The following is an 18,862-nucleotide window of genomic DNA, read 5'->3' on the forward strand; positions in this document are numbered from 1 at the left end:
TGTATTTTGTTTTGAAAAGCATCTACCATCTCTGTAAGTTAAAGGACCACTATAGTGCCAAGAAAACAAACTCGTTTTCCAGGCACTATAGGGATATTAAGTCCCCCCCCACCCTCAGGGCCCCCCTCCCGCTGGGCTGTAGGGGATAAAACCCCTTCAGCCACTTACCTTTCTCCAGCGCCGGGCTCCCTCTGCCCTGGGGAACTCTTTTCCTCCTGCCGACGTCAGCACTGAATGCGCATGCGCATTCCTATGGACGTCAACATCTTCTCACTGGGATTTTCACAGTGAGAATCGTGGAAGCGGCCTCTAGTGGCTGTCAGTGAGACAGCATCTAGAGTCTGGATTAACCCTCAGTGAAACATAGCAGTTTCTCTGAAACTGCTATGTTTTCAGCTGCAGGGTTAAAACTAGAGAGAACTGGCACCCAGACCACTTCATTGAGCTGAAGTGGTCTGGGTGCCTATAGTGATCCTTTAATCAATTTGCATTGTTGCTATTTTATTGGATTGCACTTTATCTTTTCTCATTTTGAGATAAATAAAGCTCAAGAACTGGAATAGATCCACATCAAATATACTGAAGACTCTTTATCCTTTTTCAAAATGTGAGTGGCCACTTGGCACGTACAATTAACTATCACTCTGCTGCACAGTTTTGTGCCATTTCTTCCCTCTCAGGACAACCCTACTTTTGTGTATTGATACACAGAATATGTAAGAAATGAGAAACATAGATAAAAGAATGAGAAGCAGTAAAATATATATATATATATTTATATATATATATATATTTAATATTTACATATTTAATAAATAGTTAATGGATAAATATTTAAATATAGCTTCTATTTTTTACTGCTTCTCTATTCCCTCTATTGGTTACTTTTTCTTACTTGATCTTTAACCCCTTGTGTGACATGTCATGATTCCCTTTTATTCCAGAAGTTTGGTCCTTAAGGAGTTAAACCAAATCGCAAGAACATGCTCCTATCAGTGTATTGCAATATATATATATATATAATATTATATTATGTGTATATTTTGCAGTACAGCTTCGCCATCTTGGTGGACTTTTTGTTCATCAAACTTAGGTTCTATATCAGGTTTTCAATATCGAAATTCTGCCAAGCCCAACCGACATTTGGCCAAACATTGAGCGCCCAGAAAAGGTTTCTGTTAATGTGGTAAAGAAACGTTTTGTTTTTTTGTTTCAAACAAAAGTATCCAAATTACAAACACAATATTATATTTGTTATCTTACATCTGCAGGCTACATATTTGTAGTTCTTACCACTATGCACTAAAGCAAGCTGTAGTGTTGAGGTTGTTTAGGCTCTCTAGAATTCATTCCACGTACATCAAACTTTGCATCTTGCGTTTTCTCATTCCTCACACATACGCATATAAATATATTACTAGAAGTAATATTTTCATCAGGAAAAGGTTCAATAAACCATACCGAATGCACTCAAGTGAAGGAAGCTTAATTTTAAACTTTTATTGTGTTTTCGAATCAGGGCAGTCTCGTGTTTGGAAAACAAAATATGCATTTATTTTTTCAAATAATTCATCTTGCGGAATATTTTTCTCTGTCACATATTAATCCACTAGATGGCAGTGTAACATGTGACTCATAAGATCGGGTCTCAAGAGCAGAAAACCAGATTTTGATGAATGGAAAAGAGATTCATAATGTTCTTGAATTACAGCTTCAAGCTGGGCACTGGGGATTTAGAAGTGTATTTAGATTAGTTTACTATGGGATGAGATGTGTTGGCATATATTTATGTACAAAATAAACATGCACACTTTCTGGAGGATGGATCATCAGATCTGTTTCTGAATACCTCCAAAGAAACCTTGCTGCCAGTCTCGTGGGCATTTGAAATTTTTGAGCCCTACACTGATTCAGAAGATGGGCATTTCATATGCAATATTCTAGGGGAAAAAATAGACCTGTTTATGTTCACTTCTGTACATTAGTTATCTACATTAAAGGGACACTATAGGCACCCAGACCATTTTTAGCTCTTTGAGGTGGTCTGGGTGCAGTGTCCCAGGCCCCTTAACTCTGCAAAGGTAATAATTGCAAATTTTAAGAGGGACATACAGCCACTAGAGGTACTTCCGAGTAGTTATGCAACTTTTGGTCACCTAACTGAGACTGGACAGACGCTATGCATGGCGACGTCCAGTGTCACCCACAACCCCATAAGGAAAGCCCTAATGCGGGTGCAGCGGTGACATCAGGGAGGAAAGGGGCCCAAGCCAGCATCGAGCGACATCATCGAGCGACATCGGCGCTGTATTCAGGTAAGCCACAGAACCGTTTTTTAACCCCTTCGGCACTGTGGGGTTGGGGCACCAGATAGGGGACACTATAGGGAGCTATAGTACCAGGAAAACCACTTTGCTTCCCATTAAACATAGATTTTGTACATGGCACAGGTAGGAAATAATACATACATGTTCAGAACTTCATGTAAGAAAAGAAAAGAGCACATTGTTGTTCACGAGGTTAGATAGTGCCTTCTATAGAAAAAATGAATTGGGCCCACCCATAATAAGCATTTCTCAGAATGTTCTGCCGTAAAGACTAACATCTATACAAAATACAGATGAAGGAACAGCGCAAACACAAATACAGTATTACATTTTACGAGGCTATTTAAAATCACCTATCTTAGCATGCTTGTTCCTCATGTGCTCCTAATTCCTTATTTCTTAACATAATATGGCCATATGGTGGAACGGAATCCCCATAAGTCTTTGCTAAGATAGTTGATTTGAAGTAGCCTTGTAAAATTTAAAACAATTTTTGTGTAGATTGTTCCTTAATTAGTATTTTAGATATTGCCTTCTGGTTTATTAGTGGCAAATAGAGATGATTTGCAGCTGCTTAAAGAAACACTTCAAACACCATAGCTACTACAGCTAGGGTCTCCCGGGCACCAGTCACTGCTTCTTTGGAGCAAAACTAGCTGTTGTGGTATGGTGCTTGGAGTGTTTAATGACGTGTTTATGCCAAATATTTCTTACCACTACAACACAATAGTTGTGGACACTGACATATTTAATTACTAAACTGGGAAGTATTGGAAATTCACAGAGAATAGCACATTATAGGACTAACCAATTGTGGATAAGAACCGTAATCCTTTGTAGGTATATTTCAGATACACAAACTGTCTTTATTTTTCCACCCACTATGCATTTGAGTTTGTACATGTGTGATATATATTATATGAGTGTTATTTAAGTGTCTTACGTGAGTGTTATATACACATTTTAGAGGGAGCTTTATCAAGGAAAAAAACGTGCTGGGTATAGGGCTAAATTAGGAAGAATTACCATGGAAACCAACAGAATGTCTCTCAATATTTTCACTTTGCACCCAAAATATGACAAATATCTCATTACACATAGCTCTCATGTAAGTTAAGGATATACATGCCATGGCATCATGCAGTGTATTGTTGCTGTATGTGGCATTGGTTTTGTTTGTGTGTTTCCTGTATAATTTGAAAGCTGTAATTGTGTGATGGATTAAGATTTAATTTAAGTGTAATGTGGTATGGCCTGAAATGTATCCCGTACACAGTATGCTTGGGCCAATGGTGATCCACCTTGTCATCCCATCTGATATATTTGAGAACTACTTCTCATGATACACAAATAAAATAGAGAATATTGTTCACAATAATCGTTTGTGCCGAGGCTTGTTTTGACTTCCTCTATCTGGGATGATGCATGGCTGTTAAAAAATACCCATGTGGGAACTTGATCAAAACTACCTACACTAAAGAAAGTCTTTGCAATCTTTTTTTTTTTTTTTAAATGTATTTTCTCACTGAGCCATTTCAACAACATGTGGTCTTCCATTTAATTGCATTAAATCTATCATAATTCTTAGGTAGTACTACAAACTTCCTAAAGAATTACAAAGCTAAGCTATTCATTAAAGTTTGAGCTGTTGATAATTTAGAGTGAATTTCACATTTTAAGCAATAAAAGACAGAGAAGTTATCCGATTTTCTTTTTTTTTTTAATTTTACATATTTTGTACAAACATTTGAAGTTAAGCTTGAATTAACTTTGAATTCCTTACAATTTAAACTTTGGCAAATAACCTAGTTAGTTATGCTACATTAGGAATAAGGCAAAAGTGTATAAAACTTCTCCTGCTACAATCGACATTATAATATCTTTCAAGGTACAGAGGGAAGCAACATCCATGTCAGATTTGTTAATAATTTTGTGTTTGCTTACCAGTGCAGAACATGTTCACATGTATTTGAGAGTAAAACATGATCATATAGTGTCTCTAAAACACTAGTTTAGAAGTATCAAACTGAAAAAATTGCTTCTTTGTTTTATTTTTTTCCCCCCAAGCAAATCTAATAAATGGCAGCGTGTTTGGGATCTACAAACAAATTACAGGAGACATTATATTCCAGCATTGAAGAGGCCAAACATAATGTCTTGTTTGGAAGTCGTGGAGCAGAGACTGTCACTTTCCCTGGCATACATTAGCACAACTCTACATTAAATCACCTGAGCAGCAATCTGACTGTCTCTAATGTTATCTGACAGCTTTCCCCAAACGTAACATTATGGCATTCTCTCAGCAACATAACTGAATTAATGTGACTTTTCTCATATTGACAGGTCAGATTTGCTGAGACTTTATACTGCAGAGATAAGAATCATCTAAGGGGCCCACTGCTGGACCACAAAGCCAAAGGTAATATAGTATCTATGGTACGCTGATAAATGAGGAGACTGTTCTCTCGATGGTAGGTTTACCATATTTTAAGTAAGAGTAAGCAAAATCAGAATGAATAATTAATTATATTTAATTATTAATTGTTGCTTTATGTGATATCATTCTTAATCTTCTGATAAAAGTTTGTAACCCTAGTGAATGGCACCTTAGTTCAAATATGTCTTATTATAAATGTTCTTTATGCTAAACAAATACATTTTAATACAATTATAATGTCTTAGTATAAATTTTATAAAAAGGGTTTTATACTTTGTTAAATGTATTGGTATTGTATATAACATGTAAAATAAAAATTAATATAAATAGTTATGTATAATTGAATCTAATTCTTTTTATGGAGTGCTCTATGGTTTTGACTTAGATTTGTAGGTGTGAATTTCCTTGGTCTTGGAAAACCGTAAAAGGCTAGGTATTTGGATGTTTTGATTACTATACAGGGAGTGCAGAATTATTAGGCAAATTAGTATTTTGACCACATCATCCTCTTTATGCATGTTGTCTTACTCCAAGCTGTATAGGCTTGAAAGCCTACTACCAATTAAGCATATTAGGTGATGTGCATCTCTGTAATGAGAAGGGGTGTGGTCTAATGACATCAACACCCTATATCAGGTGTGCATAATTATTAGGCAACTTCCTTTCCTTTGGCAAAATGGGTCAAAAGAAGGACTTGACAGGCTCAGAAAAGTCAAAAATAGTGAGATATCTTGCAGAGGGATGCAGCACTCTTAAAATTGCAAAGCTTCTGAAGCGTGATCATCGAACAATCAAGCGTTTCATTCAAAATAGTCAACAGGGTCGCAAGAAGCGTGTGGAGAAACCAAGGCGCAAAATAACTGCCCATGAACTGAGAAAAATCAAGCGTGCAGCTGCCAAGATGCCACTTGCCACCAGTTTGGCCATATTTCAGAGCTGCAACATCACTGGAGTGCCCAAAAGCACAAGGTGTGCAATACTCAGAGACATGGCCAAGGTAAGAAAGGCTGAAAGACGACCACCACTGAACAAGACACACAAGCTGAAACGTCAAGACTGGGCCAAGAAATATCTCAAGACTGATTTTTCTAAGGTTTTATGGCCTGATGAAATGAGAGTGAGTCTTGATGGGCCAGATGGATGGATTGGTAAAGGGCAGAGAGCTCCAGTCCGACTCAGACGCCAGCAAGGTGGAGGTGGAGTACTGGTTTGGGCTGGTATCATCAAAGATGAGCTTGTGGGGCCTTTTCGGGTTGAGGATGGAGTCAAGCTCAACTCCCAGTCCTACTGCCAGTTTCTGGAAGACACCTTCTTCAAGCAGTGGTACAGGAAGAAGTCTGCATCCTTCAAGAAAAACATGATTTTCATGCAGGACAATGCTCCATCACACGCGTCCAAGTACTCCACAGCGTGGCTGGCAAGAAAGGGTATAAAAGAAGAAAATCTAATTACATGGCCTCCTTGTTCACCTGATCTGAACCCCATTGAGAACCTGTGGTCCATCATCAAATGTGAGATTTACAAGGAGGGAAAACAGTACACCTCTCAGTGAACAGTGTCTGGGAGGCTGTGGTTGCTGCTGCACGCAATGTTGATGGTGAACAGATCAAAACACTGACAGAATCCATGGATGGCAGGCTTTTGTATTGGTCACTGATTTGTTTTTGTTATGTTTTTGAATGTCAGAAATGTATATTTGTGAATGTTGAGATGTTATATTGGTTTCACTGGTAAAAATAAATAATTGAAATGGGTATATATTTGTTTTTTGTTAAGTTGCCTAATAATTATGCACAGTAATAGTCACCTGCACACACAGATATCCCCCTAAAATAGCTATAACTAAAAACAAACTAAAAACTACTTCCAAAAATATTCAGCTTTGATATTAATGAGTTTTTTTGGGTTCATTGAGAACATGGTTGTTGTTCAATAATAAAATTAATCCTCAAAAATACAACTTGCCTAATAATTCTGCACTCCCTGTATTGGTATTTCGTTCAAAAGTAGAAGCATTTAATAAAAAAGATAGGGATTGGAATAGTTTACCTTGGATGGGTAGTCTCTTAGGAGGTAATATTTTGTCGGATTTTTGTATCCCTTTCAGCAAGGTTTTAATTTGATAAGAGGATAAGATCCTTTTCTGTTAGGGGGTAGTATTAGCATGTGATGTTGAATACCTGTTAGGTAGAGTTTGATAGTGTTATAGGATCATTTTAGCTGAAGGTGGCAAAAAGAAGTGAAACCCAATAGAAGACTCCATTGCAAACCTGTTCTGAATATGAAAATCAGTAGTAAATTTGGTGAAAAGGTGAGAAGCCCTGTTGTAGGATTTCTTAGTTTTATTCGAGGGTGCCAAGTGGGTGAGCTTCCATGCATGTGACAACAATACATTTAATCCATTAACATGTCTTGAAATGGGGGGACAGGAGTAGCTAGATGGGAGGCAGTGGGTAGAGTCTTGAGGAATGCCTGCAAGCCAGGGATGTATTAGCCACGAGGCAAACAAGGCATTTGCCTTGGGCGGCATTTTCCAGGGGGCGGCAAAAAAAGTGAGACAAGTGATCAGCGGATATGTTAGAGACTCCTGGGATGTGAATACATGTGAGAAAACCTGGTGGGTGGCTTCCACCCAATTGAGTTTTCTCAAAAACATCATGACAATAAAGCCCAGCCCAGGTAACCTCTGCTGCCACTATGGGGTATAGTTCAAATAATGGCGAAGTCTTAGAAAAGCCTGGTAGAGACTCGACTTCAACAGGCCAAGGACCCCAGAGCCAGTTATTGCCAAAGATGGTTGCGAATCCTATATTGGCCGCAGCATCTGTCCAGTTGTGTGAGGGTCCAAAGTGATGCGTGAGTAGTCTGAGGGAACAAATAGAGTAGTCGTGAAATAAAAGATCTGCCTTGTGGAATGATCCTCATGACAAAATTGAGCGAGCCAAGCAGAGACTGTAGTTCCTTCCATTTGCAGGAACCCAATCTTAAGTAGAGGTTGATACTTGACAAAGTTCACTCAATTTTATCACAAGGAAGACAGGATAGCATATTAACCAAGTTGGATCCCTAAATAATTAATTACCGTACCAGGACCCTCAGTCAATTTTGGGGAGACTGGTATCCCCAGGGATTCAAAAAGACTGATTGCAGCTGTAAGACTGTGAGTGGGGTGTGAGTTGTCTTCAATCGTGAGGAAATTGTTTAAATAACGTATGACCGTCAGGCATCTGCACACGTCAAGTAGCAACCAGCATAGGGTTTCCACAAAAATATCAAATATTTTGGGCTACTCTTGGAACCGAATGTGAGTCTAGTAAAAAAAATAATATAAACCATGCCACTTAATGCCATGCAAATGCCATAGTGAGGGGTGAATAGGAAGTAATTTGAATACATTGACAATATCAGTTTTGCTGAGCTATGCCCCTGCCCCTGCCCCTGCTGCGAGCATGGCTCAGATGGCATTGTCAATGGTGGAGTATTGTAAAGAGAACTCTTTGGAGGGTATGAGGGAGTTAATACTAGGAACAGTAGAGGAATGTGGTACCGATAGGTCAATGATCAATCTTCTTTTCTGAGAAGATTTGCCAGTGACTATCCCAAATAGGATTTGTTCTCCATGAGGTGAAAGGGGGGAACTTAAAAGGGTCCAGAACAAATCCCTGTTCCAATTCAATATTTATCAGTTTGCCTACCTATTCTGGATCTGCTAAGGCTGACTGTAACTTGTAACATTCAAATGTACCAGATGGCAATTGAATGAGACCCATGTGAAACCCTCGTGATAATCCCTCAACTAAAAAGTGAACCAAGTGTTACGAAGTGTGACTACTTAATAGGTCATAAAAACATACAATATCAATACTAGTGAGGTAGAGTTTAGCGTACATTTTATTTGGGCACATGGATTTAGCATGAGCCCAAAAACAATGAGAACAAATGTGCAACAGTCTACATGCACTAAACCCACATGTACCTGCATTGACGTTATTGCAGATATGTGACTTGCCCAAAAATACAATGTCCCAACCCAGTTTATCCTTGACTATTTTGATAGACTTTGGGTGGGGGGGGGGGGGGGGGGGCGAAAGGAACTGATGAAGTTGAACTGAGTCAAAGCTGCAGCCACTTTTGCTGAAAAAGAACGGTGGTAATCGTAGAAAGCCATACCACCGTACTTGTACCCCAGATCCACCAGCTAATGATGTACACATCCAGTTCTTCTCTTTTTTTTTTAAGATAAACAGAACAATAAACATCCCTATATATCCTGAAAGCCAGGACAAATTCAGGCAAAGATATTTTTTTATTCAACCCCGGGTCTCTTGCTTTGAGCACCACTGAGATATCCCCATACACATATGTCCTATTCTCAATTACAGCCTGGGAGGCAATAAAGAGAGAAACCAGGTTAACATCCTTGCCTTTCAGAATGTCCTTCTTAAGATGAACTAGAACCATATGCAATAGGTTAATAGCTTCAGGGGCTTTCAGTGGAATTGGCCGGGTTTGTAGGTGCAGATACTGCTGGAAGAGTATCTGTGGGTCTAGTAGGCAAGGTAAGAGTGTTGGCAGTTTCCAACTGCTCCAACCTATCGTTTATCAGTCCAATGGATAATAGTAAAGGGGACCCCAAGTCCCTCCCACAACTACAGGCCCAGCCTTAAATATATATATACATTTTTTTTTGCTTATATTTTACATGAGATGCCAATAACAGAACTCCCTACCTCAATGAAAACCTAATTTATTTGAACGCCAAGGAGGACCTTTGGATGATCTACACTAAAGCATCACCTCCTCAAGGCTTATAGAAAAAAGACCCTTGTTTTATTCCTCTGGGACTTTTTAAGTATATCGAAGTTATTTCTATCACTATTTAGTTAGTGATGTAACTAACTATATAACTCGTGTAGGTGTGATTTATAGGCCCCCAGGACAAATTGAAGAGTTAGATAATCTACTAGTTGAAGAAATAGCTAAAATGACAATGAAGGGGGAAGTTATTATCATGGGTGACTTTAATCTTCCTGATATAAATTGGAAAACAAAAATAGCTACTTGTGCCAGGAGCACACATATTCTAAACTCCCTACTGGGATTGTCTCTAAAACAAGTCGTTGAGGAGCCAACTCGTAAAGAGGCCATACTAGATTTAGTGTTAACAAATGGAGATTTGGTATCAGATATTACTGTAGGTGAAAGTTTAGGATCCAGTGATCATCAGTCAGTGTGGTTTAATATAAGAACAGTGACTGAGTCACACCACACAAAAACAAAAGTTTTAGACTTTAGAAAAACAGACTTTTCCAAAATTAGAATATGTGTAAAGGAGTCATTATCAGACTGGAGCAATTTAAATGGAGTCCAAAAGAAATGGGATTATTTAAAAGTTGCACTACTGAAGGCAACAGAAAATTGCATTAGGCTTGTCAGTAAAAGCAAAAAATTCAAGAAACCACTGTGGTACTCCACAGATGTAGCCAAAATAGTAAAAAACAAAAAGTTAGCATTTAGTAATTATAAAAAAACCCAGAGTGAGGAAGATAGAATTACCTATAAGATTAGGCAGAAAGAGGCTAAGCAAGTTATAAGAGCTTCCAAATCACACACAGAAGAGAAAATAGCACAGTCAGTAAAAAAGGGGGACAAAACCTTTTTTAGATACATAAATGAGAAAAGAAAAGTAAAACAAGGATTAGTTAGATTAAAAACAAAAGAAGGAAGGTATGTAGAAGAGGATAAAGGTCTAGCTGACTGCCTCAATGAATATTTTTGTTCTGTATTTACAGATGAAAATGAAGGAAAGGGACCTCAGTTAAGAAAAAGGATAAATGAGTCATTTATTACACGTGAGTTTACAGAGGAAGAGGTTCTATTTCAACTGTCAAAAGTAAAGACAAATAAGTCAATGGGACCTGATGGAATACACCCAAAGCTATTAAAAGAGCTTAGTGGTGTACTAGCAAAGCCATTAACAGATTTATTTAACCAATCATTGATAACAGGAGTAGTCCCAGAAGATTGGAAGTTAGCGAATGTTGTGCCCATTCACAAGAAAGGTAATAGGGAGGAGTCGGGCAACTATAGGCCAGTAAGCCTAACTTCAGTAGTGGGGAAAGTGATGGAAACCATGTTAAAGGATAGGATTGTTGAACATCTAAAAACACATGGATTTCAAGATCAGAGACAACATGGGTTTACTTCAGGGAGATCATGCCAAACTAATCTTATTGATTTTTTTGATTGGGTAACTAAAATTATAGATCAGGGTGGTGCAGTAGACATTGCTTACCTCGATTTCAGTAAGGCTTTTGACACTGTTGCACATAGAAGGCTTATCAACAAACTACAATCTTTGAGTTTAGATTCCAATATTGTTGAATGGGTAAGGCAGTGGCTGAGTGACAGGCAACAGAGGGTTGTAGTCAATGGAGTATATTCGAAGCTTGGGCTTGTCACCAGTGGGGTACCTCAGGGATCTGTACTTGGACCCATTCTCTTTAATATTTTTATTAGTGATATTGCAGAAGGTCTTGATGATAAGGTATGTCTTTTTGTGGATGATACTAAGATATGTAACAGGGTTGATGTTCCAGGAGGGATAAGCCAAATGAAAAATGATTTAGGTAGACTAGAAAAATGGTCAGAGTTGTGGCAACTGACATTTAATGTGGATAAGTGCAAGATAATGCATCTTGGACGTAAAAACCCAAGGGCAGAGTACAGAATATTTGATAGAGTCCTAACCTCAACATCTGAGGAAAGGGATTTAGGGGTGATTATTTCTGATGACTTAAAGGTAGGCAGACAATGTAATAGAGCAGCAGGAAATGCTAGCAGAATGCTTGGTTGTATAGGGAGAGGTATTAGCAGTAGAAAGAGGGAAGTGCTCATGCCATTGTACAGAACACTGGTGAGACCTCACTTGGAGTACTGTACACAGTACTGGAGTCCCTATCTTCAGAAGGATATTGATACCTTAGAGAGAGTTCAAAGAAGTACTACTAAACTGGTTCATGGATTGCAGGATAAAACTTACCAGGAAAGGTTAAAGGATCTTAACATGTATAGCATGGAGGAAAGACGAGACAGGGGGGATATGATAGAAACATTTAAATACATAAAGGGAATCAACACAGTAAAGGAGGAGACTATATTTAAAAGAAGAAAAACTACCACAACAAGAGGACATAGTCTTAAATTAGAGGGACAAAGGTTTAAAAATAATATCAGGAAGTATTACTTTACTGAGAGGGTAGTGGATGCATGGAATAGCCTTCCAGCTGAAGTGGTAGAGGTTAACACAGTAAAGGAGTTTAAGCATGCGTGGGATAGGCATAAGGCTATCCTAACTATAAGATAAGGCCAGGGACTAATGAAAGTATTTAGAAAACTGGGCAGACTAGATGGGCCGAATTGTTCTTATCTGCCGTCACATTCTATGTTTCTATGTTTCTATATATATATATATATATATAGATGAAAGTTTGGGTTGCAAACTGAAACGTTGCTCTTTTAACTATGGACATTAAAAGCTAAGTTTTACTTTACATATTTGGAGTCCTGAGATTGCTATATTTAGGCTATCTGTATATGTGTATATATATATATATATATATATACATTCAAACTTATTTTAATTTATACTTGGCGCAAATCCGTTTTTTCTTGTTTTCTAACAATTTAATAAATATTTGCCATAACATTTTTAAAATCATCACTATTTGGTCTACAAATACCACTAACCAGCATACATATGCACGCACGCACGCACACACACACACACATAAACCAACATTACAGTTAATGCGATTATTTTTACTGTATTGATCTGTTTATATCTAAACTTGCATTATAAAATGATCTAACTTAAATGTATTACTACGTACATACAATGGATTGCAAATATTCCTTATAGTCTTATAGTCTTATATTATTTCGATCTTTAGCCATTTTACTAAGCACTTGTAATTTAGTTATCCAATGCTTTTACTGGAAGAAACCTCCTTTTACAATACAATTACATAATTTTATTTTGTATACTAATCATATAAAACCACTAACATATTTCTGATTTACTTAAAGAAAGTTTGGACTGATTTACTGTTAGGATGGCAGGGTCAAATTTCTTGTCTCATAAATGTTTTAAATATACATTTGTGAATAAGTCTAATATTTTCTAATACTTCACATTTTCAGTAAAAATTTAAAATAGCACTTTTATCATGTGCAAGGTTATTAATTAACACCTGATTTTGCCGGACTTGACAAAACCCAGTAAAAATTACCAAATACTAATCACAATGGAAATTCTCATATTTACCCAAGCCAAATATAGGCAGAATTCAGAGGGGCAAATCTGAAGCTATTGCCTGGATACAGTGTCTTAATTAAAGTCAGTTTTTTCTTGTTCGAATCCTAAGTAAAGGATTTGGAAGATTCTCAATGCACTGATTTTAATACAATTCATAAACCAAATGCATCCAGGAGGATGCAAATTTGCTAATTATCGTTCATTTAATGATAATATTATGTACTATTTTTGAATTGTCAGCAGTAGCAGAAGTAGTATCTTTCGCTCTAAATAATGAAACAATAGGGGTCATGTCATTCTCCTTCCCAAATTACTGGCATGGCCAGACCCACTGCCCTACTGGGTTGCTGGTGGTCCATAATCCCCTAATCACCCCTCTTAAAAATTAATTAACTCTACCTACCCCCTCACCGTAATAATATTAGTAGGGGCCAATAAAACTAAAACATGTAAAAAAAAAATAAAAAATAAAAAATATTACCATCAGAAATCTTTTTTCGTCTAACTCTAATGAAAATAAAAATAAAAACAATTTGCAAAAAAAGTTGAAAAGAATAAAAGAGTGACTCAATACAATTAATCCATCTTTGCCTCGCAAGGGTTCGCCACAGACTGAGATCTCATAGTGGAGAAAGCCCTAATAAAAGGTTTTCCCATTTTATGTCAGCTATTGCATCACGTGGGAAAATTTGCACTGGGACCCACAAGCTGGGGGCATCAGGTCACCCATGCACTAAGGTCAACCCAATAGGCAATAGAGTCTCTGGAAGCAATGTAATCTGTAAGTACTGCAAGTTAGCACATAAAACTCCCATACTTTAATTAATGTAGGACCCACCGATATTGGGGTACTATGACGTAGTGGTGGGCTTAACACAATATGGACATACTGTGTAACTGAATTCTTATTTTTGATTGCTAAGATAGTTTATTTTAAATAGCCTTGTAAAATTTTAAAATGTATTTTTGTTTTTATGTGTGTGCTGTTCCTTTAACTGTGTTATGGATCACTTCCTGCCAGAGAGCACACAGGTAGGGAGAGGTGAGGAGGTAGAAATCGGTGGAGGAGGGAAAGAGCTTGTTTTAGCCATAGACTTCCATAGAAGTGTTTAGGAACACTGTGCAAGTCGCATGCAGGAAGTGTTTCACATCTAAGGGAGGTGTGGCTAGGGCTGCATAAATAGAAACAAAAATGATTCAACCTTAATGGCAATGAAATGAGCAGTGAGACTGCAGATGCATATTCTATACACCAAAACTGCTTCATTGTGCTAAACTTGTTTTGGTGTCCCTTTAACTCACCTATTGCAGTATTTATTTAAGCCTGATGTTAAAGATGAGTTATCGCAGTAGAAGACAACATGGTGGAAGTTGAAAATTATAGTCACAAACAGCAATATAGTCAAAAGCAGTGATGTGTTTAGCGCAAGGCTGGCAAGGCATTTGCCTTGGGTGGCACTTTCAGGGGGCGGCAAAAAAAGCCGCCCCCCAAATGCCCTTGTAAATGGCTTGCCAGCCTCTTGCCCTGGTGGACCAGAGAGCAGGCTGGCCACCTCATGCCCCTCCCCCCCCCCAAGGCTGGCATGCACTGATGTAGAAGGTGGGCGGCGAGGCAGCGCTCTCCTCTGAGCTCTTCCTGCTCAGCTCCTTCGCACGCACCGCCGGAATATGACGTTTCTCTGACTCCAGTTTCACTGAGAGGCGAGCGAGGATGCTGAGCAGGAGGATCAGAGCTCCCTCACCACCCGCCTCTACTGCTCACCGTGTGACTGCCGCCCGCCGAGCTGCAGCCAGCTCCTCTGGACCACCAGGGAAAAGATGCCAAAATGTAAGCAAAAAAGAAATTGTGAGTGTGTTAGTGAGAGTGTAATCTGTGTGCCTGTTATTGAGAGTGTTAGTGTGTCTGTTAATGAGTGTGTGTGTGTGTGTGTGTGTGTGTGTGTGTCTGTTAGTGAGTGTTAGTGTGTGTCTGTTAGTGAAAGTATGTGTGTCTCTGTTAGTGAGAGTGTGTGTATCTGTTAGTGAGTGTTAGTGTGTGTGTGTCTGTTAGTGAGTGTTATTGTGTGTCTGTTACTGAGAGTGTTAGTGTGTGTCTGTTACTGAGAGTGTGTGTGTCTGTCACTGATAGTGCATATGTGTTTGTCAGTGAGTGTGTATGTATGCATGTCTGTCAGTGTGTGTATGCATGTCTGTCAGTGTGTGTGTGTGCATGTCTGTCACTGAGAGTGTGTATCTGTCAGTGAGTATATGTGTGTCCCAGTGTGTGTGTGTGTGTATGTGTGTGTGTGTGACACTGAGTGTGTGTGCATCTGTCAGTAAGTATGCATGCATGTCTTGTCGGTAAGTATTTATGTGTCTCTTAGTTAGTGTATATGTGTGTGTGTGTGACTGTGAATGAGTGAGTGTGTATGTCTGTGAATGTGTATGTTTCAGTGAAAGTGTGTGTTGGTTAAACAGAGTGTGTGACAATTAATGTGTATCTGGAAGTGAGTGTATGTCAGTGTGTGCATCAGTTAGGGTGTGTGTCTGTCAGGAAGAGAAATTTGGAAGGGGTTAGCACAAAACCAGAATACACCACTGGTCATACGCTCATATTGTCAAAAATAGAATTAGAGATAGAAAGTGCCCAAACTGTCTGACATTAAAATGGTTAACGTTTCTTCTGGCATACATGCCTAGTAGGGAAGCAATAGTTAAGGGTTTTTTACGCTTGAGAAATCACAACAACACCTGGTAATTGAGATATGGAGTCATATTTTCCTGCTTTTTCCCACCATATTGCTTATTTATAACTGTTAGTAAATTTTTGGTTTTAAAATGCAGCATTGCCATGTAACACTCATTTTAGTAAATCAACCCCAATGTATGTGCATGTAGTTCACAGGTTTTAGTTTCCATCACATTGCAATGAAAAAAATGTCATATTATTGAAATCTCTTACCTTTCATAGCTTCAAACCTTCTCTTCTGATCCAATATTTATCTTACCCTGGAGGATAAGCTAATTTCTACATTGGAGTTTCAGTCAGTCCCCTTGTTTTGTGCAAAAGGACATAATTGCCTCTCCCCTGCTATCTCCTTTAATAATTAAAAGGTTGAACTCTAGTAGTAGGCGGAGATGAATGATGGGCACATTGCAACCTGTAATACCTTTAACGTTTGTTCTAGACAGTCAACTATATATTTTGTATGTACATATGCCCATTTATAAATATTGGTTTTACATTCTGGTGGCATTTTGAGAATCTGAATTTCTAAAAATACAAGCCAAGGAATCACAGATAGTTACCCATTACATGAGGTATTTGATCATTTTCATATATTTAGAGTATGTTTACTGAGAAAAAGCTGAGCAAATAAATTAACTTTCATTTTTTTTAATTGTCTTATGTATCCATGAGCAGCCTTTTTATTTTTAATTTTTTTTTACAAAATTGTTGTTCTGTACTTGTTTTATATTCAGGCATAGCAGTGTTCCATTTTAAAAATTCTCTTTTTTTAATGAATTGTTTTCAGCATCGAAAGGTTCGTTACTGAAACCAATTCATTCAATCTGTTATACATTAAATTGCTTCAAAACGTAATTTTATCAAAAACATTCTTAATTTAACATTAGTCGTGAGGGTTTAATTTCATAATTTAGCTTTCAATCCCTTTACTCAGTTCTCTATCAACACACAGTAGATGATACCATTTTGTATTGAATCTCATTCTATTACCAAATATAAGTGTTGCAAAATTCTCACCTGGTTGATGAGGCAGGCTCCGTTGTTTGCCTTTGTATCTTTGTTCGACGCATTAGGTGTTCTTTCATTGACATCTGGACTTCAGCAGGTATGTCTGGAGAGGTGTGACTGATCTTAACTGCTGCTTCCAAGAAACCATAGTTGCTTGCATCTTTCAGTTTGTCGGCCATGACTTCTTTCTCACTGTTGACTCCAGTGAAGGTAGATACGTTCTGAGGAGCAGCCGGATTAGATGTCACTGTCTTGTTCCTCCAAGGCACCCACCACAGCTTCCAAAAAAGAAAGAGAAAAACTGCCACCAGGGCCAGCCCACACACAATAACTATCACAGCAAGGAGGCTGACGGACAGGTCTACAGGGGTAGAAAAGCAGGAAATGACATTGACAGAGGAAAGGTAGAGGGAAGAACGTGTGACAACACCAAGAACAGCAGAGAGAAACAGAAGGGTAGGGGGAGAAAAGAATGGTTGTGAGAAAAAGCTTGAAGAAATAAATTTAAAAAAAAAAATGATGATAAAACTTAGCCAAAAGTTTTATTACGTGGTTTAATAAGAGGCAAACGTGTAAAGAAAAAGAAAAAAGTAATGCAAATTTATCACCATAGTGACATGAGCATTTTATCTTATACCAAACCATTGTGGCTTCATAGAGTTCTAACCTTAATCCAACTTTGCAATGACTAATGGCAATATTCTACATTTCTTCTGCTAATAATATGAAAACGTCACTTCTCTGGAAACTACAACATTTTATAAAAAATCCATTGCTTGTATCAAACTTTTATTCATGTGATGCTCCATTTTATTTTTAATTTATATGATCATTTAAGCAATTGGCTTCACACACAAACCAGTTCAGAGGCACAGCCAGGGCACATGTTGCATCATTTTTGTTTTTCCTCCTCTCTCTTTGCTCATGCTATAGTGACTGACATGTGCAAAGGGCAGAACTCAGACCAGTGATTGACAGGGAGTCAAACCAGCGGTGTTAAGTTTCCATTGGTAAACGCAGAAGAGTAAATGTCTACATAATTTAATTTAATTGTACAAATCTCTCAAACATATATTTGTTAATTAGAAGGCAAGTAAACATTTGACTAAAAATCCTGGAAGTGACAGTTTCCTATGAAAATATTTGTTCTAGCGGAATCAGTAACAGTGTCAGCAGGGTCTGTAAATACAAAGTAGATGGATCTAGATGATTATATTACTGTCAAAGCCATTTGCAATTATGAAAGTGGAGCTATACAAATTGTCTCAGATAACAGAGCGTCAATCTCAGTCCTGCAGTAAAATAACCACATTTTTTTTTCTGGTGGTTTTGAACGAAGCTGCAAAGCTTGTCACTGTTTACAGAATCATTTAAAGTGCATCTTATTTTTGCTAATTACTTCAGTTGACCTGGGACTAGATGTGACACAATACATCTTTTTTTGGCAATCCTACCATTTATAGCATAGACAAAAAAAGATATGATATGAATAAATGCTCAGTATATGCCACTTAATAAAACAAACAATAAGCAAATTACAATTGCTGCTTCTGAAAGAAAATATTGTAATAAATATTTTGCATGTCTAGGGCATTTCTATGGATAGCGATCTTTTTACAATTGTCCAAACCACTGTTTTTCTTGTAAAATTGTTTTTCTTGTAATACACACAAGAAGGGAATTGAAAATATATGTAAACACAATACTTTAAGAATGCTGATGAGTCGATGGGCGGTTTAGCTATTCAGCTACATGTATGAATGAATACTTATCTCCTCAGGCTAGGTGTTGGGTAAGTCACGTTTCTCTAATGAAGTTGCTACTAACATATAACAATATCTTAGAAACTTAGATCTTGAGAGAAAGCATAGGGGTTGGTAAGACACAAGGTGATCTGAGCAACGCTCATCTTCAAAGCCCATATACAACATGAGAAAAGTACCATAGATAAATTGTCTGTGCTATGTCAATGTCCAACATACAGACTTTTGAGCAATAATGCCATTTAAAATGTAGCTATATCGTTTTTTTTTTTTAGCTAATCT

General features: G+C 37.7%; 1 protein-coding gene across 1 annotated transcript in view; it reads right to left on the reverse strand.

Moving 5' to 3' along the window:
* Window positions 1-18,862, reverse strand: part of SYT6 (synaptotagmin 6) — a 420,157-nt gene that overhangs the window by 128,127 nt on the left and 273,168 nt on the right. The window contains exon 2 of the mRNA XM_063450305.1: window positions 16,827-17,178. Within this exon, the coding sequence (XP_063306375.1) occupies window positions 16,827-17,178 (352 nt within the window). The remainder of the gene's footprint in view (window positions 1-16,826; window positions 17,179-18,862) is intronic.

Source organism: Pelobates fuscus, chromosome 1, assembly GCF_036172605.1.
Source record: "Pelobates fuscus isolate aPelFus1 chromosome 1, aPelFus1.pri, whole genome shotgun sequence".
Classification (NCBI taxonomy): domain Eukaryota; kingdom Metazoa; phylum Chordata; class Amphibia; order Anura; family Pelobatidae; genus Pelobates; species Pelobates fuscus.